Below are 23,248 nucleotides of genomic sequence, written 5' to 3'. Positions count from 1 at the left end.
TTTGATGGATACGATGCACTGACCAGTGGAAGAAGAGGAGACAATGTGCGTGTCAGGCATCAATCAGTGGACTCTAGATGTCTTTGTGCTGAAGATCCCTCTGATCATGTCTTTGGTTATTTTAAAAATCCCAATAACAAGCTCATACAGCAATAGTGATCCAGTGTTTCAGTGTTAAATTATGTATACTCTCCCTGTTTTCCATATGAAGGAGCATATTGCAAAAGCATATGTTTTTCATACTGTCACATTTTATCTTGTGCCAGTGGGAACTCTGCATTGTAATAACGTGTCACCTGGAAATTGAATTGTCCCCATGGAACTCCCTTTCAATGCGTGTTTAGAATAAGCTCTATAAAATCATGTTCTGAATTAAAACAGTCTTGTTTTATGTTCTCAAAACAGATGAAAACACACTTTATTTATTACTGCGGTACAAGGCCGTAGCCATGAGGGAGGGGGGCAAAGCTACTGCCCCTCCATCCCTCAGGAAAAAATTGAAAACTCATTTCCTATTGAGTTGTCTAAATTACTGTTACTGTCAAAACAAATGAGACATGCAGCGTAACATTAATGACTGTCTCTATACTCAGACCTCACACAGGCTATCTGACAAATATAATGTAATAAAGACATTAAAGGGATAGTTTTTTGAAGTGGGGTTTTATGAAGTACTTATCCATAATCAGTGTATCACATGCAGTAGATGTCTGTCAGCACATCCCCAGTTTGGAGAAGCAGCAGGAGCACTGACAGGGAAGCTAAGCAGTGAACTGCTGTGGATGAGGGCAGCAGTAAAACATATGTTAGCCACCTTAAAAAGTCCAACCTAAAACTATCCCTAACAGTTGATGTGTATGCTATTCGCCTTATTTTTCACGGAAACACGGAGGCAAAACAGAACGCAGCCAGCTTCTGTTTTTTTGTGCGACACTTCCGGTCCAGCACTCTTGACCACTGTGTAAATGGGAATCGCCTTGTTGTTTACCTTGTTGAGTTTAGCTATATATCACATTTTTCACGTCACTATATCACTGTTTAGACTAATCCGATGTTTGTAAAGTCTATAAACACAATGATTGAACAAATGTTACTATTTCTGTGTGCACGTTTTGTAATTAATAACGTGGTTATCGTAGATTAGCTGGGTCAACCGTTAGCCGTTAGCTGTTAGCCGTTAGCGGTGTCTGTAATAACTCAATAACTCAATAAACGGTCCCTGAAAATTTTCCAGCGGATGTCTTAGTTACAACATGATTGAGCTAACTGGAGTAGTTTCATGTCGTATCCGACAACGGGAGGCTTTTAACAGATGATGTCCTGATGTTAGCTTTGCTGCTAGTGTTAGCTGTCCCCGTCAACTGCAGCCACTGATGCTTTCTAGACATCGTGATTTCCCAAAACTGAATAAATACCACACATAGCAACACAAGACTGCTTTGCTAGCTCAATCATGTTTTAACGGCTGGATGATTGATGCGTACATGCTGATTCGGGTGCTATCAGAGCCAATCCGCGCATCACTATGGCTTAATAATCAACTCAGTCAATTAAAACAACCCGTCCTGTGTTAGGAGTGTATGTCGCTGACAGAAAGAAAGAAAGAAAGAAAGAAAGAAAGAAAGAAAAGATAGAAAAAGATAGAAAAACAGCGTACACCTCACATATTTATTTCTCACAGTTGTGCACACGTGTGGCTGGCATGCAGAAGCACTGTCTGTGTGTCTGTGTGTCGGGGGTGCGAGCCGCAGCTTCAGCTGCTCAGGTAGAGAGGCTGTGTAGCCCGGTGTGTTTTTTCGCTGATTCGGTTCTGCAGGTTCTCTGCTGGTACACTGGAGACGGGGATCAAGCAGTTTGTCTCACTCAGGATAGATTGTGCTTTTTGGTTCATAGTTTTTGATTGACGTGTGATTTATTCACGTTTAGAGGGAATTATTTTTACTGGTAATTACCAGATAACGGAAACGTGGGCACAGTTATCTATATAAAATACACAGACTAACTAACTAACTAACTAACTAACTAACATAAACAATTGAAAATTGAAAAAAATTAGCTTGCACTGTTAGCTCCGGTAAAGGAAAGCATGAGGGAAAGCGGCTGACCGGAAGTCACGCACAAAAACACGGAAGTTGATCACTATTTACTTCCGTGTTTGAAAATAAGGTGGATATTGAGAGTGTTTTTAGCACTTTACCTTTCCATCAGACAGCCCCTTCTGACGAGGAAGTTCCTCATCTATGCTCTCGTCAAAGCCACCAGACTCCATTGGCAGAAACAGTCATTTTGGGTCGCTGAACACAGGAGCTACTGGTCTACTGCTGCCTTGGTGAGTTAGGTAGTGTGTATTATTGTGTGACTTTGGTGGATTCAAACTTATCCTTTTAAATGCTTAAGTCACACAATAACACAAACAAAATAACTGATCAAGGCAGTGGCAGACCAGCAGCTCTTGTATAGTGATGTTAAATCACTGTATTTCTCAATGGAGTGTGGCTTTGAAGAGAGTAATAACATCAAGGCTTCAGTTCCCTGTTAGAAATCGCTATCGGACAGTACAGAAAATATTGAGTACACTTAACCTGATATTGACTTTTTTAGGTGGCTAAATACACAGCAGTACATTACTTAGCTTCCGTGTCTCGTCACATATCGACGTTTGGTCATGGACTTTCGAGGTCCCCATACGACGTGCAAGGTACCCTGGATGCGTCGTTTTTTTGACGTTCCAGGACACCGTGTCAAGTTCTGCCTGTTACGTGCATTGACTTCTTTCAAAATACACTTCTGTCTTCACAGGAAATTTACAGTTTACATACAGTCTCTTTCAAAATAAATGCACTACGTCAGTATAACAACGCAAATTGACATTTTTTTCCTCCAACAACTAATTGACATGGTTGGGTTATGAAAAACAGAACAGGGTTCGGCTTTATAATCTCACGGGATGCGATCACCCGGGTGAAAGTCAGTGTTTGTTGGACCCAACCACTACCAACCCCACCCACCCTACTCGGATTTTTACTGCCTTAACTTTCGTTCTAGTCCCACCACATTTTCCCCTGACGCCGCAAAGCACTGTTAAACCACAAGAGGGACCGGTTGCGTATCATGCCAACGTTAAAGACCGTTTTTTTTTCCATCAGTGTCTGATCTCGACAACTTCAGAGTGAGACCAGGTTGACCTCATACATCCCCACTTCAAAAGATCTGAACTATCCCTTTAAGGTTAGTTGAAAACACCCATGAACACCCTTGTTAATGTTGGGTAAATGTGTAGCTGATTAACTGAAAGTAACTTAGTATCCACTCCATGTGATTACTGACACTTTTTAGCAAAATATTATTTATTATCACAATTAAAGTTCTAGTGCAAAATGATGTATTAACAGTACCTTTTCATGCATGTCCTGACTGAAGTGTTATCATTGGTGCTGTGTTACAGTAATAACCCAGGTAGCCAAAATGACCTGGTCCAGAACCGGCCTGAACTTGCCATGCCGGATGAAATTAGCCGGGACGCATCTGGTTGCCCAACTTGGCTGAGACTCAGCATGTATGACGCCCCAGAAGTGGGCCACATCAACAGGACCAAGTCCAGCTGCCGACAATGCCATCACTGGGCTGTTATCAGAAATGACCTGGCCCAGCATTGGCCCAAACTCGGCATGCCGAATGAAATCATCCGGGCCACATTGGGTGCCTGACTCTGAGACTCAGCATGAATGACGCCCCAGAATCGGGCCAAATCAGCTCCCATCAACAACTGACAGCAACATCAAGGGATCCTAAGTTTCTGTATTTTATTTTATTTTACTTTTTTTATTCTATATTTTTATAATATACTGGAGGGGGGAGGGGTGCCCCCGCTCCCCAACATGTATTACAGTAACTTCCTTGTCACAGTAAACACAGGGGCCTTCACAAAGTTGACTTCTTAGCTGGTTTGTTTTATCCGTACTGTGACATCAGTGTGTTTGACCTGAAGCTCTGCGTTATCTTCTATTAAAAAGCCAGTGAGTCACCGACAGGAGGCAGATCCTACTCTGTGTGAGCGACATGTGGACGCTAACTTAATTTGGTAAAAGGGAGGCTGGTCTTCGGTCAGCTGTTGCGCCTGCACTGCAAAAAATATCCACACCAGCAAGTCAGTTAATCTTAATCTAAGTCTTAAAGGGTTTTTGACCCTCTTAAAAAACTGGAACAGATTATTTGGATTAGAGCAAGTCTTTATTTCATCCAGTTCTCGTTACTTTAAAGATCTGAAGACTCTGGTTGATTTCTTATATGCGCATTTTTTGCAGTGCGCCTCCTCTCCAGATCCTCCCAGCACTTTCTCGACACTTGCTCTGTGCAGACTCATCGTTTGGGAAACCACCGTCAAGTATAAAACCCACAGCCAGAAGGGTTTCGCTTTTTCAGTAATAGCAGAGTAATACTTTACAGCTTGTTGTTGGATCAGCGGGTTGCGTAACGGTGATGCGTAAAATCCAAAAGAGATAAAGCTTAATCACGCGTATATATAGTAGTAGTTTTTTTTTTCTAAGGGAAAACTTTTGGTTGGAGGTTGTTTTGAACAAGCAGAACTTTAAAGTGGTCTTGAACTCGGCTGGACATGGCAGAGGGAGACTTCTACACGATGGGGAACCGGCAGAGGTTTCCCAGGGATCCGTTTGGAGAGTCACCGTTCAGAGATCAGTCTCCGTTCAGGGACCAGCTCGCGTCTCGGTTTATGGACGATGACTTTGGGATGTCCCCTTTCCCCGACGACCTGTCAATGGACTGGCCGGGCTGGGCTCGGCCGGGCCGCCTCAGCACGCGCCTCAGCCCCTCGCCCTTCGGCAGCAGTTTACGCACAGGTTTCCCCCCGCGCCAGTCCGCGGGAGGCCCCACGCTGTACACGAGCAGGTACGGGGAGCCCTCCTCGCGGAGCTCGCCCACCACCACCGGGGGGGAGCCCTGGAAAGTTTGCGTGAACGTCCACAGCTTCAAACCGGAGGAGTTAAACGTGAAAACGAGAGACGGATTTGTAGAAGTGTCAGGTGAGTTGGGATGCTGGCGGAGGCCTGAACTAAATATAACCACTTTCCAGGACGCTTTATAATCAGGTTCATTTTGGGAACAAGGGCCTTTGAAGGGAGCAGAACTTTTGGTATCGATGACTGGAAGTTAAAGAGAACTCACCTGGTGATTTCCTGCTGTGACCACCATCCGTTCAGTTTTATTTGTAGAGCACATTGACACAGCAAATGTCCAGAGTGCATTTAAAACAAGGGGGATTTAATCAGTCAAATAAACAATCAGGATTAAAATAATGGGCCAAATGAAAGGCATGTTGAACAGAAAACACCTTAAAGAGAATGTAAACAAAATAAATGAAGCAAATGGAGTCATCTGTTAGTGAAAAACACTCATTTGCAGGGCTGCAGCTGCCACTGAGGACACCGAGGTCAGTGTTATTAATGAGGTATATTACATAGCATATCATTTAAAGGAGTATTCTGCAGTTTTGTGGGACTCAGTATCTATTAGTGTCTCTTATTAGACAAAAAAAAAAATCAGCTATATTGTGAAGCAGCAATATTTCTGTCTATGGAAAATGAACTCAAACAACATTTAAATTCAGGAAGATTAAAGCTCAGAAGTTGAAATAAACCAATAGCTATTTATCAAAACATGAATCCCTGTGCAGAACTACAGTAAATTTGAACACTGGTACAAAAATTCATGGGCGGATTATGAGATAATGGGTTCCTGGGCACAGACATGCAGAGGGCCCCACCACCTCTCCTACACAGGAGCAAGACACACACAGATTTTATAGTTGTTTAGCTGCTTTTTGTTGTTGTTTTGCATCTCTTTTAGTAGCGTTGTCTTTTTGAGTTGATGTTTGTGGTCTGTTTGTGTCTATTGTGGTTGTTTTGTGTCTTTTGGTGGTCTGTCTGTGTCTCTTTGTGGTTGTTTGGTGTCTCTTTGTGGTTGTTTTGTGTCTCTGTGTGTCTCTTAGTGGTCTGTTTGTGTCTCTTTGTGGTTGTTTTGTGTCTCTTGGTGGTCTGTTTGTGTCTCTTTGTGGTTGTTTGGTGTCTCTTTGTGGTTGTTTTGTGTCTCTTGGTGGTCTGTTTGTGTCTCTTTGTGGTTGTTTTGCATCTCTTGGTGGTCTGTTTGTGTCTCTTTGTGGTTGTTTGGTGTCTCTTTGTGGTTGTTTTGTGTCTCTTTGTGTCTCTTTGTGGTTGTTTTGTGTCTCTTGGTGGTCTGTTTGTGTCTCTTTGTGGTTGTTTGGTGTCTCTTTGTGTCTCTTTGTGGTTGTTTAGCATTTCTTGGTGGCCTGTTTGTGTCTCTTTGTGGTCTGTTTGTGTCTGTTTGTAGTCCTTTTATGTCTCTTTGACGGCATTTTTGTCTCTTTTAGGTAGCTTTGTGACCTTTTTGATTGTTTCATGTCTCTTTGTAGTTGTATTGAGTCTCTTTGTGGTCTGTTTGTGTTTTTTTGTAGTCGTTTTGCATCTCTTTGTGGTTGTTTTGTGTCTCTCTGTGGTCCTTTTGTAACTTTTTTTGATTGTTTCATGTCTCTTTGTAGCTATTTTGTGTCTCTTTGTGTCTTTTTGTAGTTGTCTTGTCTCCTGATGGCATTTTGTGCGTCTTTGTGTTCCATTGGTGTCTTTTTGGAGTCATTTTGTGTCTCTTTAGGGGCATTATGTCTCTTTGTAGTTTTTTTGTGTGTCTTTGAGGTACTTTTGTGACTTTTCTGGTTGTTTCATGTCTCTTTGTAGTTTTGTGTTTCTTTGTGGCCTGTTTGTGTCTCTTTGTGGTCTGTTTGTGTCTGTTTGTAGTCCTTTTATGTCTCTTTGACGGCATTTTTGTCTCTTTTAGGTAGCTTTGTGACCTTTTGATTGTTTCATGTCTCTTTGTAGTTGTATTGAGTCTCTTTGTGGTCTGTTTGTGTATTTTTGTAGTCGTTTTGCATCTCTTTGTGGTTGTTTTGTGTCTCTCTGTGGTCCTTTTGTAACTTTTTTTGATTGTTTCATGTCTCTCTGTAGCTATTTTGTGTCTCTTTGTGTCTTTTTGTAGTTGTCTTGTCTCCTGATGGCATTTTGTGCGTCTTTGTGTTCCATTGGTGTCTTTTTGGAGTCATGTTGTGTCTCTTTAGGGGCATTATGTCTCTTTGTAGTTGTTTTGTGTGTCTTTGAGGTACTTTTGTGACTTTTCTGGTTGTTTCATGTCTCTTTGTAGTTGTTTTGTGTCTCTTTGTGGTCTTTGTGTATTTTTGTGGTCGTTTTGTGTGTCTGTGGCCTGTTGGTGCGTTTTAGTTGTCGTTTTGCATCTCTTTGTAGCTGTTTTGTGTCTCTCTGTTGTCCTTTTGTGACTTTTTTGATTGTTTCATGTATCTTTGTAGCTATTTTGTGTCTCTTTGTGGTCTGTTTATGTCTTTTTGTAGTCGTTTTATGTCTCTCTGAGGGCATTTTGTGTGTCTTTGAGGTACTTTTGTGACCTTTTCGATTTTTTTCATGTCTGTTTGTAGTTGTTTTGTGTCTCTTTGTGGTCTGTTTGTGTATTTTGTGGTTGTTTTTTGTCTCTTTGTGGTCTGTCTTTTTTTGGTTGTTTCATGTCTCTTTGTAGTAGTTTTGTCTCTTTGTGGTCTGTTGGTGTATTTTTATAGTCATTTTGTGTCTCTTTGGGGGCATTATGTCTCTTTGTAGTTGTTTTTTGTGTCTTTTTGTGATCTCTTGTGTCCTTTGTCTTCATTTTGAGGCTTGGTAAATATTATTTTAAGTGACGTTTGCAGGTGAAGGCTCCTAGGCCTGTGCCCAGTAGTCCTGTTTAGTAATCTATCCATGCATAAATGTTGCTATGTGATACAAGAACAGCAGTCCAGCCAAATAAAAAGTCAGAATCTTAATTAAACAGTGTTGAACAACACCGTGCTGAGTGCCTCTGAGGATCCTCACTCTAACCTGGCTAAGAAATATGAGCTCTGTCCCTTTGGCAGCAGTTTTGAAGCAACACAATGAAAGCCTCGCTGGTATAACATGCTCTTAGCATTAATGAGTCTTGCTATGGAAGAGCTAAACAGATTTTGGGGACTGGGAGTTGCACGTTGGCAGGCAGATCCTCATGCATCGGACACCTGTTTTAGATTCCTGAAGAATCACTCCCTCAGTCACCCATGAGCTCGATTTAGATTTAAGGCAAGGCCCGTGACAACAGTCTCTGTTTACAATAAGACAAGCTGCTCGCTGCCATTAAACACCAGAGAGAATGTTCTGGAAATAGGATTTCACCCAGCAGTCCTCGTGCAGGCTCTCTATTCCTGCTGGTGTCACATTCAAGCTCAGTCACTGATTATGGGAGCAAGTTGTAGAAATTGCTTCCTCATGTCCGAGCTTCAGATGAATTCCAGGGATACCCGGGTCTGAGGAGGGCACAGAGGACAGCAGGGCCCCCAACTCTGAGTTTTTTATAAACACATTGTTGGTATGCCAGTTGGGTCATTCAATCAGCGCCATGTTGGGCCTGCCTGCCTGTCTGCCGCAGTGACTCGACCTCCTGTTCTAAAAGTGTGACAGGCGGTGTGATACAGGCATGTTGGAGGTGTTCAGTACATGAACGAACAAATGTTTAACAGAATCTTCCCGATGAACTGAGTGTACTCATTAGCTCTGTAACTGGCTGAGTCACTTAGAGTGCAGCTGAGTGATGCCATGAGCATGTTTCTGCCTGGTAACATTCACCGAAAGTAAATTTAAAGTGTTACTCAGTCTTACTGAAAGTTGCTCAGTTTTTTCAAGCTGATTAACATCTTACTGAAAGATTCTGATGAACTTCACCGAAAGACACAAACTAAATTCACAAAAACAATTAATAATAATAATAATAATAAATCAATTTTATATAGCTGCAATTAAACTGCATCATTGGTGCTGTTAATATAATAAGAACATTTTCTTGGCTGACTTCTGTTGGACTGAGCTTGACATTTTGTACACATATGAAACAGGAGGGCTGAGTTCCTCTACCAGAAAGTTTTGGGCATTTAACTCTTAATTTCTTGCATTCTGATGAATTTTTATGAAACAATTTGTGCCTTTTCTGCATCAGTTTAACCCGTTCAGAACCCAATTATGTTCCAGATACACAAAAAATATTGTTATGTTGGATTTATACTCTAAATGCAATCATAAATCATTTGCAATTTTTTTTATTTATTTAAAAAAAATGTTAGGATACTTTATTATGTGCTACTTTTTCTGTCCATTCCAATAGATTTTAACAATTTTAACAATATGATTAATAGACTGAAACGTGCCATGCACTTATGGTTGACCATGCTTGTTAAAACAGGGGGTGTGGCTCTACTGCAGTCCACTTTAGAAGATGTGGAACACTAGCCCCTTTTACACTGCCAGATTTTCTGCAAATGTTGGGCCATTTTGCCGGCAAGCTGCAAGCTTTTAGACACACAGAGCCGGATTAGCGAGTTGATCCAAGGTGCCCAATTTTCCGCCTCGTAGGGTAGACATATTGGTGGAACCCTTTTAGTTTAAAAAAACCGAGGCGGCCTTCCACAACGGGAGGAGCAGTTCATGACTTGTGGGAGGAGCTGTTGATGACGCCGCACGTGCGAGCCACTGGCGGTGGATAAACAGGAAACAGCTGATAGCAGGGATGAGCAGCTAGTAGCAAGAGGGAAACACAAACCTGACAGACACAGTAAAGATGAGCAACTGGGGAGACAAGGAATTGCGCAGCCTCCTTGTCTTCACAAACGAAGAGGCCATTAACCGTCAGATGACGGGGACGATGAAGGACGGGCCGACTTATGAGAGAATCACTGAAGGACTGACCAGCCGTGGCTTCCCTCCCACGTCACTGTTTACGTCACATGCTGAGCTACACGTTTTGTTACTTGCTCACGCCCCCCCATTGCCCCGAAAAAGGCGCATTTTGTCTAAACAAAAGTAGGCAGGCGGCATTTTGCCGCACTCCCCGATTGTGTTTTTATACTGCCAATGCTGAAAAAAGACTGATTGGGCTTTCCTGCAAATTTGCACAATTCCTATTTAAAAAGGGCTACTGTGATTGGCTTATAGACATCCCATCAAATAAGTCTGTGCATTTAGGTGCAGTCAGATGACAATAATCATAGATCTTGACATCCTAGAATAGTTATGTTGATTGGAATGGACGGGGGATCTGAACGGGTTAAAATGCAGTCTGTCTGTTATTTTCTTGAAATTAAAAGGCCTCTGCTACTTTCATGTTTTTTATGTAGGCAGGACAAATACACGTTCTAAATGTTAAGATGATACTTCATTGTCTGTCCTCACGGAACCTGATAATATTGAGGGGTACTTGTCTCCTTGTCTCCTTCACATGGTCACTTGATCCATAAATATCCATTAGCGCAGGTTTAAAAAGCTGAACAAATGGTGACAGTTGTTTGAGCTGAACTGATGATGGCTCACAGCACAGACTGAAGGAAACACAGCAACAGCAGCATCATAAAGCTCCACTGTCCTTGATACTTGTGAAAACCTTTTAGTACGTTATGCATGATGAAAGATCCTGTCGTCCGTCTCTCCTCCCAGAACATTCAGTATCATGAGCATTACGTAGGGCATCTGGAATTTGGCATCTCCGTCGTAAAAGTGTTCAAAACAAGAAGAGGCAGCGCTTCTTTGGACGACTCCCTGACCAAACCTCCATTATTCATGAAAGGAGGCCAGTTTTAAGTCTTGGGGAGGTTTAAATAATAATGTTATGACTTCACCGGTGATCTTAGCACAGTCCTCTCTGGAGTTTTATTCCACCCTCGAACTCTGGTAGAGACGTCACTGTGGGGGTATAGGGTGGCGCATAGTCGAGCCCAGAGTGCAGACGGGGGTTGAGGGGTGGAGCAGGCCGCGCTGCTGGCGGCGGCAGTGATATTTAGCAGCCCCAGAGCAGCTGCTAGCAAGCCCGAGAGATACAACGTCCATAAACAGAGCGAGGAGGCGAAGGTGGAGGCGGGAGGGGGGCTTAGCTGTTCTCCCAAACTTCAGACCAACGTGTCCTGAGTGTCTTTCTGCAGGAGAGTCATTACTGGGAGGAAGAGACTGGAAGAGGGTGTTTCATCATTTTAATATTGCGACTCACCCAGCAGCCCCACAGTGAAATCACTGCTGTTGTTGTGCGAAGGAAAACAGTGTGTGCCAAATGAAACGTGTTTTCATATCACTGTCATCTCCAGCTTTATAATTTACATCCATGATGGCGCTCATTGATGCATTTACAAGTTATAAGAGTCATGAAATGTGCATGTGATCCATGTCCTGTTAAACCGCTGAGGACACTTATTTATGATCCATGAGGTCACTAAACTATTGCACAAAGCTGAACTTAATCACGTCTGAGGTTATTAAAGGTTACCCTCCACACACTCACGCATGTTTTCCTGATGTTTCTGTCAAACAGGAAAACATGAAGAGAAGCAGGAAGAAGGCGGCATAGTGACAAAGAATTTCACAAAGAAGATACAGTGAGTATGATCTCAGTGAACTCTGTCACAGTGAATTATACCTGTACCGGCTCTTTTTGTTCCCTGTACATTATGGACACAAAAGGCTTCAACTTTCACTATATTTATGACCACATATTCAACAGCTAACGTATGATGAATGTTAGTGTTGGTTCCTGTAATCCAAAAGATGTAAACGCTGCACACCAGTGCTTTCCTTCTTCGGGGTTGGGGACCAACAAGGTGTCATTTCATGGATCTGATGGGATGCTACATGAATACTGGAGTAGGAAATCATAAAAAAAAAACCTCTGCTACTCAAAATGAATACTGTTTTTTCAGACTGATTCCTTATACCTGAAGGGAAGGCCTCACTTGAGTAGGAATACAGATACCTTAACAAAAAATGTTTTCGGTAGAAGTTAAAGTCACCATTTAGAGTATAAACGTGAGTAAAAGTATTATCTGATATTTACTGTGCTTAAGCATCAGAAGTAATTTTATTATATTAAATGTACTTGAGTATTGAAAGTAAAAGTACAAGTAAATGCTGTTAATGAAAAAAAACAAGCAGTCACAATTCTTCTTAAAATGTAAACCAGCTTAAAAATGGAGCCGACATTACACTTGAAGAAAAAAGAGGTCTTTCTCACAGCCTAAAGGATTTCAAGAACAAAAATTCAGTTTTTCCTTCCTTCATTTGTCTGTCCATCTCTTCCCTCCTCCTTCCTTCCTTCCTTCCCTGTTTTGTAGTAAGTAACAAAGATACGTAAGGTAAATGTAGTGGAGTAAAAGTGCAAGTTGACAGAAAAATAAACACTCAAGTAAGGTACGGATACTCCCAAAAGATACTTATGTACTTTAACAAAGTATTATTATTTGGTTACATTGCACCAGTGTTCTTTACAGTATCTTTTTTCAAGGGAAACAAGTGGACACATCTTCATTTTCAGGGGTCAAAAGCAAAAAACACTGCTAACCCCGGCTACAGAGAGCCAGAGTACTGATGATTTTTCTTGACTTCAAAACTTAACTTTTGCAATTTGTGCATGTTGGATTCCTGTAAATATTATTATTATATTGTCCTCTCTGTCACTTTTATTCCCTCTGTTAACAATTGTTTTGAAAAGTTCTGCATAAATGACAGTGTGTTAAAAAAACAAAAGGATTGTTTAATGAGTCACTCGTAGCGGGTGAACGACATACACCCAAAGACTGTTTGTATAAAATAATGGATGTAGCCACTGTGATGTCACCCATTGGTTGATGGACTCCCATTTTGAAGCCTTGTGTTTGACATTTTGGCCATCTTGGTTTTTTGGAGACAGAAGTGACCGTATTTTGATGAGAGGGTGGAGCCAGCCTCAAGTGGCCACTAGAGGAACTGCAGCATTTGGCACTTTCCGTGTTGCCTTCATTATTCAGACGCGGAGATGCAGCTTGCACAAATCAGATTTCTCAACACAAGAGATGGCGGTAGCACTAAAGTTACCTTGCTGCTCTTGGCCTAGTAGCGTAGGATTTTACTTTTGACCTTTTGGAGCCAGGTCAACAGTATCATAATTTAAAGTTACTTAGACTAACTGCCAGCAGAGCAAAGCAGGCAGGCCAGACAAGAACAGGTGAGCATTACATATTAACCCCTGGGTCGCCTACATAATGCCCCCAGTGCCCCCTGGGTAATGCATTTTATTTAGGGTGAATATGAATCACTCAGAGAACCTGATAGGTGTAACTGTGGGTACTGACCCACTTCAAGCTCTGTGTTTAACTTTAAGATGGACAGAAAATTCAAGATAGACTGTAAACTAAATGCTAGTTGATCAGAAGCTGACCTGGAAGACTTTAACTCTTCTCTTAAATAGTAGACTATATACATATATCCACATACAGGTATACGGAGAAGCTTTTCCTTATTCAACAGCAGGACAACATCCTCATCTTGTATCATTGCTGTTTATTTAAATGGTCCACTGCTCTCACTTTAAAACATTTTGAACAGCTGCTCCAAACTCATACCAGCTCTGAGTGGACAAACAAACTCCCCAATCAAAACCTGTCAACTCCAAACAGCAGCAACTGACAAATACAGCCCTCACAAACACAAGAATACTGATGCAGGCGTGGAGCAGTGACTCACATACTGTCGACTTTTCATATTGTAACTCATCCAAGCCAAACAGGCCACAGAAGTTTCCACACAACCTGCCCGGCTCTCCGCCTTTAATTGGGAAGCCGGAAGACTTCAAACAGCAGCGCTAATCGCTGGTGTGAATCGCCGTCTCGCTGGCGCGTCACTCCAGTTCTGCTAATTTCCTGTTGGCTAATTAGTAAGCAGTTGTGCTAGCCCCATACTGCTCATATCACAATCCTCTTAATTGGAAAGCCCTCAGATCAGGCCTGTGCTCCTCAGCTAAGCAAAACCTAAAAGCAATGACAGACTGGATATATAGAGGGGGGGGGGGGGGGGGGTCTGGTGTGAGGAGGGAGGGGGTCATATATAAATAACTGACCTCGATACCCAAATCCTCTGCTTATATGAAACAGAGAGATAGCACAGAGAAGTCTCAGCGCTAGTTTGTGTGGCTTAGAATGGACTTTTAATTGAAGCACTACTTTATCATTCTGTTTCTTATGTTAATAATAATGGGGAAAAAAGTTGTATTCATGAAGGGGAAAAATGTAATATTTCCTCTTCATGTAGCACAGTAGAATAAATGTATTTTGTAGATTTTACTTCCCACCACTGCATGCACGACCTACAAATGAATGCAACACTTTCACACACTATGAACAGAGGAGGCAGCAGATTAAAGGGACAGTTCAGTTTTTTTAAGTGTAGTTGTAAGAGTTACTTATCCGTAGTAAGTGTATTACCTACAGTAGATGTCAGTGGGCATGCCTCCAGTTTGGAGAAACAGGCTGGAGTACTGCCACAGAAGTTAAGCGATGTACTGCTGTGGATGGGGGCCAGCAACAAAACCCATTTTCACCATCTAAAAACAACAATATCAGCTTAAGTGTATGCTAGGTTGAGATTTTTTTTACCACTTCACCGTGATGTCAGACAGCCCTTACTGATGGCGAATCTGTTATTGGCTTCAGTTCTTCATCTATGCAGCTGTCAGTGCCGCCAGATTCCATTGAGAAAAACAGTAATTTTAGCTTGCTGAATATGGGAACGGCTGATCTACTGCTGCCTTGTTCATTGGTTTGTTTGTGTTATTGTGTGACTTTGATAAATCAGAATTAACACTTTTAAATGCCACACAATGACACTAGCTAACTAACTCATAGAGGCAGCGGTCGACCAGCAGCTCCTGTGTTCAGCAAGTTAAAATTGCTGTTTTTGTCAATGGAGTCTGTCTTTAAGGAGAGCAATAGAGAGCGGCTTCAGTTCCCCGTTGGAAATTGTTGTCTGACAGCAACGTAAGCGGTGTGAATATACTAATTAACCTCTTTGTGATCACTAGGGCTGCCCGCTAATAGTCTGCCAAACGATAGTCAACCAGAAAGATCATGAGTCGCTTAGTCGCAGAAAAATAACTCAACCAAACATGGGGTTTTAATTTGAGAGGACAGACACAGGAAGTGTCCACGCTCAGCAGTCAGACAGGAGTCAGGTTAATTTCCAGGGCTGGTACCTGCGGTTATTCCACAGGCTAGTTAATAACATGTCGGGCAGGAAATCCAAAGTGTGGGATCATTTTGAGAAGGTGAAGGACGAACCCAAGGTGATATGTAAACTCATCTTCATCGGTCGACTACAAACATGACGTATCATCTGAAACATGGAAGTAGCTACATGCCCATTAGCCCACAGCGTCATTAACAGGCGGCTCGCTCAGTGTGTGACGTGCACTTGTGGATAAACTGATCTTTAGGCCTATATTAATGAAGGTTCATTAGTACGGTTTTGTATTTCTCTGTAATGTAGCACAGTGTTAACAATGTTACTGATACCATTCTTTCTCACACTTTCAACTCAAACCATTGTGTTGCCCCGCCCAAAATATATCATTTGATCATTAAATTAATGTCGTCCTAAATGACGACTGTTGGTCAACTACGAAAATTCTTAGTCGGGGGCAGCCCTATCCCCAACACTGGTAGTGCACTGGCTATGGATAAGTACCTCATACAGCCCCACTTCAAAAGATGAGAACTATTCCTTTAAAGTGAAAGTAGATGCTCCTGAAGAGAAAAATACCATCAGCTCGTTACAGAAATTATTGATAACAGGGTCAAAAGGTGGATTTTTCTGTTAAACTCCCAAACAAGTGAGACATATGTCAGTTATTAACCAAATATGTTGTTGTTGTTGAATGATTTTTAAGGGCAAAAACAGCCAGAAAACCTCAGGTCAGCAACATATGGGTTACATGTTTAACACACTGGCTCTGTCAGGTCGTTCTGTCTTGTGTCTCTCTGCCTCAGCATCTCTGCTGGGAAAAAGCATATTGGACAGTGTTTTGGCAGCTGTACAAAATCAATGTGCGAGATAAAATGTGCGCTCGCCAGAGGTAAATAAACTCCCAGAGCTGGACAGATAAGGTTTCTGCTGGAGTCCCACGTAATGGGCCGGCTGAGTGATTTGACTTTGTCAGAAGGGGCAACTTTACTTCACAGCAATTGGCTTTTGAAGGAAAGTGTTGGGGGACAGATACTGAAACATGTGTCAGCCTGTGTGTATGAGTGTGTGGCTAGAGTTGGAAATTGAAAATTGAAAATATTCAACATTAGTACTGGCTTACACCAGCTCTAAATACTGGTTTTAAATTTGTTTTTTCCTCAAAAATGTGAGTATATATGACTGAGCAGTGCAAATCATTATGAGCCAAGCTTGTGTCAGGCTCTGTGAATGCCAGTGTCACACAGTCCATCAACAACTGTGGTCCAAACTGAAATATCTCAACAACAAATGGATGGATAGCCATGAAATTTGGTACAGATACTCATCGTCAACAGAGGGTCAATCTCACCCAATGTGATCCCTGACTTTTCCTCTATCTCTATAGCGCATCCATGAGTTTAGCATTAATGGTTTTGAATTAAATGCCTCAACAACTCTAGTATTAATTGGCATGAAATTTGGTGCAGACATCCATGTTCTCTGCAGGAAGAATTGCAATATCTCCTTAATAACTCCCTTAATTTTTCCTTTGTGGTGTTCAACATTCAAATAATTGCTTTAGTTTACATCCAAATTCTACAAAATAATTGATATTGCCAGCGCGCTTACGTGTGCCCTGCAGTGGGACGCAATAGGAGCAGTAGATGAAGAAAAGGGGAATTACAAAATAAAAAAGCAAAAAAGTTGCAATGATAATGGAGACACAAAGCACAACAGCAGAATTAGGCCCTATGTAACATCAGCATGTTAGCACTGCTGTGTCTAATGGAGCCACTAACATGGCTGTAGATTCTTAGGGTCGTATTTACATGCTATAGCTCAAGGTCTGAAGTACATGGTGCAAGTGCATTTAGGGAGTGTCCAACGCCCCTTTTGCTGGTTAAATGACACATAATCTAGCACACAGTGAGGTGCAAGGGGCAAAGGGGTTGTAATTAGTCCCTTAATTAGTGTCGTTTCCCATTCCCCTTAAAAGCCATGTGTGCCTGCAGCTGGTGCACTGCTATTTATATGCCGGATTCTGCAAATTGGAGCAGCGTAGTAGGAACAGTAATGTCACTGCAGCAAATATCGTGGGACATTTAAACAATAAAACTAAAAACTGTGGTTTTAACCTTGACAGAGGAAACAGAACTAAACTTTTATAAGTGCTATATCGTAGGCAGCTGGACTTGCTTACATAGAGGAGGTGGCCTACGACACCACTTATCACCCACCTGCAATGCAGTCTCGGGATCCCTCCCCAGACAACTTCACACCCATTCACACCTGAACCCATCTAACCCTAATGACACACACAATGGCCAGGTGGATCAACGACTCACATGTAACCCCAACGACTCTGTCAGGGTTCACACCCACACAGACTTTAAAACCTGTGACTCCGTTCCAGTCTGTCAGAACTGAAGAATCCTCTTGGATGAGAGGTGAAACGTCTCCAAGAAACTCAAGCAAGTCCAGTTGCCTACGATATAGCATTTATGATTACCATGACCTGGATGACTGAGAATCTTCACTGACAACTAAACTTTTAGCTTCAGAAATAGTCAGTAAAGATGCGCTAGTCCTTGTGCATAAAGGCAGCTCTGCTCTGATCTCTGCTATGTTCACATTTTAGAGTATGTAACTACCTCATCAATGAAGTGATATTTCACCCACCTGCAATCTATCTGCACGTCCCTGTGTGCGTAATAAGCTGAGTGTACAGGTGTTGTGAACCCACCTATGTTGGCGCATTTTACTATCTACGTAATGTGCCTTTAAATTGCAGGAAAACACTGCGGTTGTTGGTCAATTGTGCTGTTGTGTTCTGCTGCCTTAACATAGCAACAAGGCAACAAATCACCTGACCACATCTCATTTTAAGACCTACGCACCCATAGGAGCACAGACATGCGCAAGTAGTGCTTACACAACGTGGACACTGGCCATGAAAATGACAGCTGCATCGGTCTGAAGTTACCTCGCAATGACAGTTGCACTGGGCGGCGTGCTGCGTTGTGCCAGGTGTGAGAAAGGGCACTTAGTCTTCTGTCAATATTTTGATTGTAAGTAGAATGGGGTGATTTAATTTGTCACTGTATAATAAATGTCCCAAAAGTAGCAGTAATCTGACAATGAATAATATATTTTTGTTAAAGTTCATCGCAAAAATTGCTCTATTTTTAGAAAAGCCTGCCATAAAAATGAGTGAATTGTGGTGGTGGTGATTGTTTGTCTTCTCACCTCTGGGCCTCCACCATCTTCCAAGCTAACCTTCCTCCCCACACTTCCTCCAACCTGCCCTGTCCACTTACCCTCCACCCAACCCCACATTTTCCTGACTGCCATCTTTCTTGGAACGCTGTTAAGACCTTCTTCCTGCAACTTACCTCTTCAGGCGTGTATTTTATTGGTCTTGTTCTATCTAAATTGGATTCACTATAATCCTACTGTAAGACTCTGTATTTCTATTATTGTCACAACATTCTCTATTTCATTGTAATTGCCTTTTTCCCACCTACGGCTCCTTTTGCATCCCGAGCCATCTGAGTCTTGGTGGTAAACTTGGGTCAGGAGGTTGTTGTTGAAGTGGAACTGCAGAGCTCAATGTGATATTTTGACCACACAAACAGACCTGACTTGACCTCCTGTCTGTCTGTGTCTCTGTGCTGAAGTTTTCAGTCCCTGCTGACTTGTATTTCTCAGTGGTGTGGGAAGCCAGTGGAGGATCCTGTCTAATTAAATGGAGGGTAAACTCACAGTCTCCTCGTCTGAGCAGGGCAGCCTGATGTTTATGTTAACTCCCAGAGACACTTGGCTGCTCACACAGAAAACCTCCAATACCCATATTTGGCCACACTGTCTGGACAATGAATAGCGTTCGCCTTGATCTCTGTGTTTGCTTCTAGCTTTGGAGGCCTTTAATTCCAGAGTGATGTGTATTATTTTGGAAATAAACTTGAAGTTAACCTGATACACTAAATACCGATCAGTTTGATAATTTAACATCATTAAATATAATGGTTCCTAAAGTGGATATACAGTTTCACGGGAGTAAACCCTGCAGCTCAAGCTGATTTTCCATCAACGCTTTATCTTCCTGCAAGTCTTGGAAGCCAATTACCCACACTGTACTGGAAAATATAACATTTTCAGCATGAGAAGTGTCAAAACGTGAAGCAAACAGGAAGAAAAAAATGGCAGATACAACATTAGCTGTTGCCTATATGACAGACGAGAACAGCAGATTAGGAAAGTATACACCGAAGGAAATTTACAGGTGTTAAACTCCTGCAGACAGACACTCTCATTAATTGGAATCAGGTTTCATTTTAACTCACACCTGGTTCCACTGTGTGTTTTCTCTCCCTTGTCTGTGCCGCAGAGCTGGAGGATTTTTAATGAAAACTCCTGATGGCTTTCAGTTCATCTCCGGGGTGCGAGATAGTTTCTGTGAGTCGAGAATGAGTGCTACAGCCAAGGAGGACGGGGTGAACGTTTTTTAATAACAGTCGAAATCATGAGCCAAGTCTTTTTTTCTCCCCGAGACATGCAGCGCTAAGATCATCCGACTGCAGGCTGTTTATTGGGATTGACAAAGTGTTAATAAAAAAAAATCCCAGTATTTAACAATGTTTGCACAGCAGCTCTTATGGAAGAAAATGTCACAGTTTTGCATGACCTCCAAGCAGGAAGTGAACCGTTTCTCTCGGCTGTTTCTCCTCACCGCTCTCCTTATTTTGTTCCTCCCACTTGTGCTTTTAATCATTCTGAACGCACACAGCAGCTTACAGACATTCCACCAAGTAAACTTTTTGCTCCTCTGAACATCTCAACTTGTATCCTTGCATAAAAACCAGATACGCTGTCTTTGTGTTTCTCCAGGATCCCGATAGATGTGGACCCTCTGACCGTTTTCGCCTCCTTGTCCCCCGAGGGCGTCCTCATCATCGAAGCTCGGCAGACGCCTCCCTATTACCTCTTCAGCAACGAGGGCTCACAGGGTGGAGACGCACAGGAGGTGGAGCCCCTCAAGCCCCAAGAGGCCCCTATGGTCTAACCCCCACTCCCCCATGTCCTCACTAACATAACAAATCATCCTGCACAGTTGATTACAAGTTTGATAATGACATGTGTGGCCTTCAGCTTTATGTTGTTAGACACCTGGATTGAAAATGTGTAAAATATGTCAGGGGGAAGTGTTTGACGTCCTGATAGAGTGCTGCAGGGATGATGTTTATTTATAGGCTAACCTAGAAGTTAGCATCGCCCTGGTTCCCTCAACAAAGAGCCAATGTGACTTTTTCATTGGATTTTAGATTATTACAGGAAATAAGCTCAGTGGCAAACAAAAGTTTATGAAACTTGCACGTTTTGTTTAGCAAAATAAGCACTCTCCAGAGAAAATATGCAGTCTCCAGTCTCACAAAGCTAACTATACCACAGTCACCAGGGCCACACCGTCAGGAGAGACAAACCACACGTATGTTTGGGGCTCCCCTAAAAAGTTGGGAAAGGGCCCCTGATGGCCACTGATACTGGTACATTTTCCAATGACAACTACAAACCCAGCTGCGCCCCAGTGGTGCAGTGGTTAGCATTGTCTCCTCACAGCAAGAGGACTCCTTGTTGGTTCGAACACCTTGAGTTTGCATGTTCTCCCCATGTCAGTGTGGGTTTCCTCAGGTACTCCGGCTTCCTCCCACAGTCCAAAGACATGCAGGTTAATTGGTGACTCTAAATTGTCCGTAGGTGTGAATGTGAGTGTGAATGGTTGTCTGTGTGCTCTCTGTGTCACTTGCGATAGTCTGGTGACCTGTCCAGGGTGTAACCCACCTCTCACCCATTGTCAGCTGGGATAGGTTCCAGCCCCCCTGCAAACTCAACAGGATAAGTGGTTACAGAAAATGAATGAACTACTGTACAAACCCCTTAAACCTCCCATAAAAGCACTATACTGTGCACCACTGCCCCAAAACCCTACCAACTGCGACCCCTTGCCAGGTGAGCACAGGTGAATGTTCAAAGACTGAGGTGTGTTCAGACAAGCAGTGTTATTTATCATTTTCTGTTGAATGATTACGTCTTTTGGGAAATTAACCAAATGCATTTTTGGACTGAATGCATTTAATGGGGTTTTGAGGCCTCGATGGACATCTTTGTCCATGATTGCTACTGACGGTCGCACAACTTTAATGTCGCCACTACAATAGGCCGTGTTCAGCAGGATGATATTCTGTAGTAAGTCTCTTTTAGCCATTTATTAGCGACTGCCTTTTTTGAGAAAATACAAAAGCTTTGAAATTAACAAGTGGGGCATTTACATGTAACTGAAAACCCCATTTTAAAAAAATCAACCTTGAGAAGAGGGAACTGGAAGTGGAAAAAATGCTGACTCATTTCTGGGTTTTAGGATTCGTTCCTGCTGCACTCTATGAAAGCTGCACAAGAAAAGTTTTATTGTGTGCAAAAGAGCCTCCTCACCAAGGACTTAGCCATAGAGTCAACATCAAATCAAATATGCAATAAATGAAAACTACAACTGCCTACATACATGCCATTATACATGCAGCACAACATAAATGACTGACACTTTAACTCTCATCACTCATGTTGCACTCTAGTTTTCCTTTTTTTAAAGTAATGAAATACAGAGGCAGGACGTTGATTTTACCCACAGCAGTTAAGCAATGGGTTCTGCTGAGGTACGGCAACACCACTCGGACAAACCACACACAGAACTGCAGTAAACCATAAAACTAGAACAGATAGTGACAACAATGGTAATTTGTTGAGCTTGTTTATAATCATGATGACATTTGCTAGTGATTATTTCACAGTGCAGTTTCCTGTCATAGCATAGCATTTTTTTTTAATTAATCAGTATATTTGGGGGGACATTTTGAGCATGTGTGAATATATATATATAACAGAGGTGTTCTAGAGTTGCCCTGTTGCACAAATGAAATTCAGGTATATCACTTCTCCTTCATGTCAAATATAAAACTAAAACACAAAGGTCCAGAAGAACTTGAAACTTAAAATGTTTTTTTCACTTCCCATGATGCATTTTATTAAAACGTTAAAACAGACCAGCTGGTGACCAGCTGGTTTGATAATAAGATGCCTCATCATTTCTGATAGCTCCAGTTTGTGCCTCTCATCTATAACCATCACAGGTTTATCTTCACAAGTGCAGAGAGTATTTTTAAATGTCTGTTTTTTTTATTTTAAAGATCACAAATGTTCAAACAGGAGCGCTCCATGTGTTAACTTGTCTTGTGCAGCTTTAATATTATGTGTGGGTGTATTGTGAGGTTAGGCGAGAGCTGTTGGGCCACTGATACATTATGATTTATAGCAATATCCAGTACGTTAATATGACACTGTATGTGAATCAAATTTCTATTTTTATTTATATTAACATGCAATTAATGTAGTGGAACAGACGCATCATCAAATGTATTGTATGTGATTTCTTTGGTTTTAAAAAAATGACAAATGTGCCTTTATTCACTTGAGTGCCTTCAGTCCTCCGGTTGTTTATCTTTTTTTTTTTGAGTTAATGAATGTCACTTAAACTGACAAGAGACGAAAGTACGTTACATTAGAGGGTGAATTGTGTGCATTAATACTGTACTCTACCTAAGTGTATTGTAAATATACTTCAATATGTGCCAATTCATTATAAATAATAATCTGAAGTGTTCCAGGTTTTTGCAATGTGGTTTGCATTTTTTCTTTTCTATTTGAGCATTCAGGAAGATGGCTGCATGATTGTTGGAGCGGACGGACTCACTTGTTTGCCAAAGACGTTTGTTTCCTGCCTTCTTTTCTGTCAACATCTTTGTATTGGCTGACGCAATAAAAATGTCCAGCCAATCTCCCAGTGTGTCTTAACATCTGTGTCTTTTATTGAGAACCGTGCCACTCACTGGCCTGGTACCAGGGATCCAGGGAGTCTGTGGTGTTATTGTTGGATAACAGAAGGAATTGGGCAGCAGATTAGCGGAGGGCTTAGTGCTGGGTAAGATTGGCACTGCTGTGTGCTGCAGAATGGACCGAACACACGGAGGCAGCACTGCCAGAGCTTTTGTATACAAGTGCAAAAAAAAAAATTGGGGCAGTTCCTTTGCATCTTG

The 23,248-nt window shown here is 42.0% G+C and overlaps 1 protein-coding gene across 1 annotated transcript; it reads left to right on the top strand.

Annotated features, from left to right (window-relative positions):
• The first annotated feature begins 4,374 nt into the window (after nucleotides 1–4,374).
• On the top strand, nucleotides 4,375–22,988 carry hspb8 (heat shock protein b8). The gene is made up of 3 exons (XM_033619823.2): nucleotides 4,375–5,042; nucleotides 11,449–11,512; nucleotides 19,992–22,988. The coding sequence occupies exons 1-3, from the start codon at nucleotides 4,616–4,618 to the stop codon at nucleotides 20,164–20,166; spliced, it is 666 nt and encodes a 221-aa protein (XP_033475714.1). The 5' UTR covers nucleotides 4,375–4,615; the 3' UTR covers nucleotides 20,167–22,988.
• The last annotated feature ends 260 nt before the right edge of the window (nucleotides 22,989–23,248 follow it).

This window comes from Epinephelus lanceolatus, chromosome 9 (assembly GCF_041903045.1).
Source record: "Epinephelus lanceolatus isolate andai-2023 chromosome 9, ASM4190304v1, whole genome shotgun sequence".
Classification (NCBI taxonomy): Eukaryota; Metazoa; Chordata; class Actinopteri; order Perciformes; family Serranidae; genus Epinephelus; species Epinephelus lanceolatus.
Note: the sequence above shows the minus strand (reverse complement) of the source record. Positions and strands in the feature narration are given on the sequence as shown.

Excerpts from the sequence above, each read along its gene's own strand:
- hspb8 (XM_033619823.2), top strand. The coding sequence starts at position 4,616 with ATGGCAGAGGGAGACTTCTACACGATGGGGAACCGGCAGAGGTTTCCC. Across the intron at positions 5,043-11,448 it reads CGGATTTGTAGAAGTGTCAG|GAAAACATGAAGAGAAGCAG; the intron begins GTGAGTTGGGAT and ends TCTGTCAAACAG. Across the intron at positions 11,513-19,991 it reads AATTTCACAAAGAAGATACA|GATCCCGATAGATGTGGACC; the intron begins GTGAGTATGATC and ends GTGTTTCTCCAG.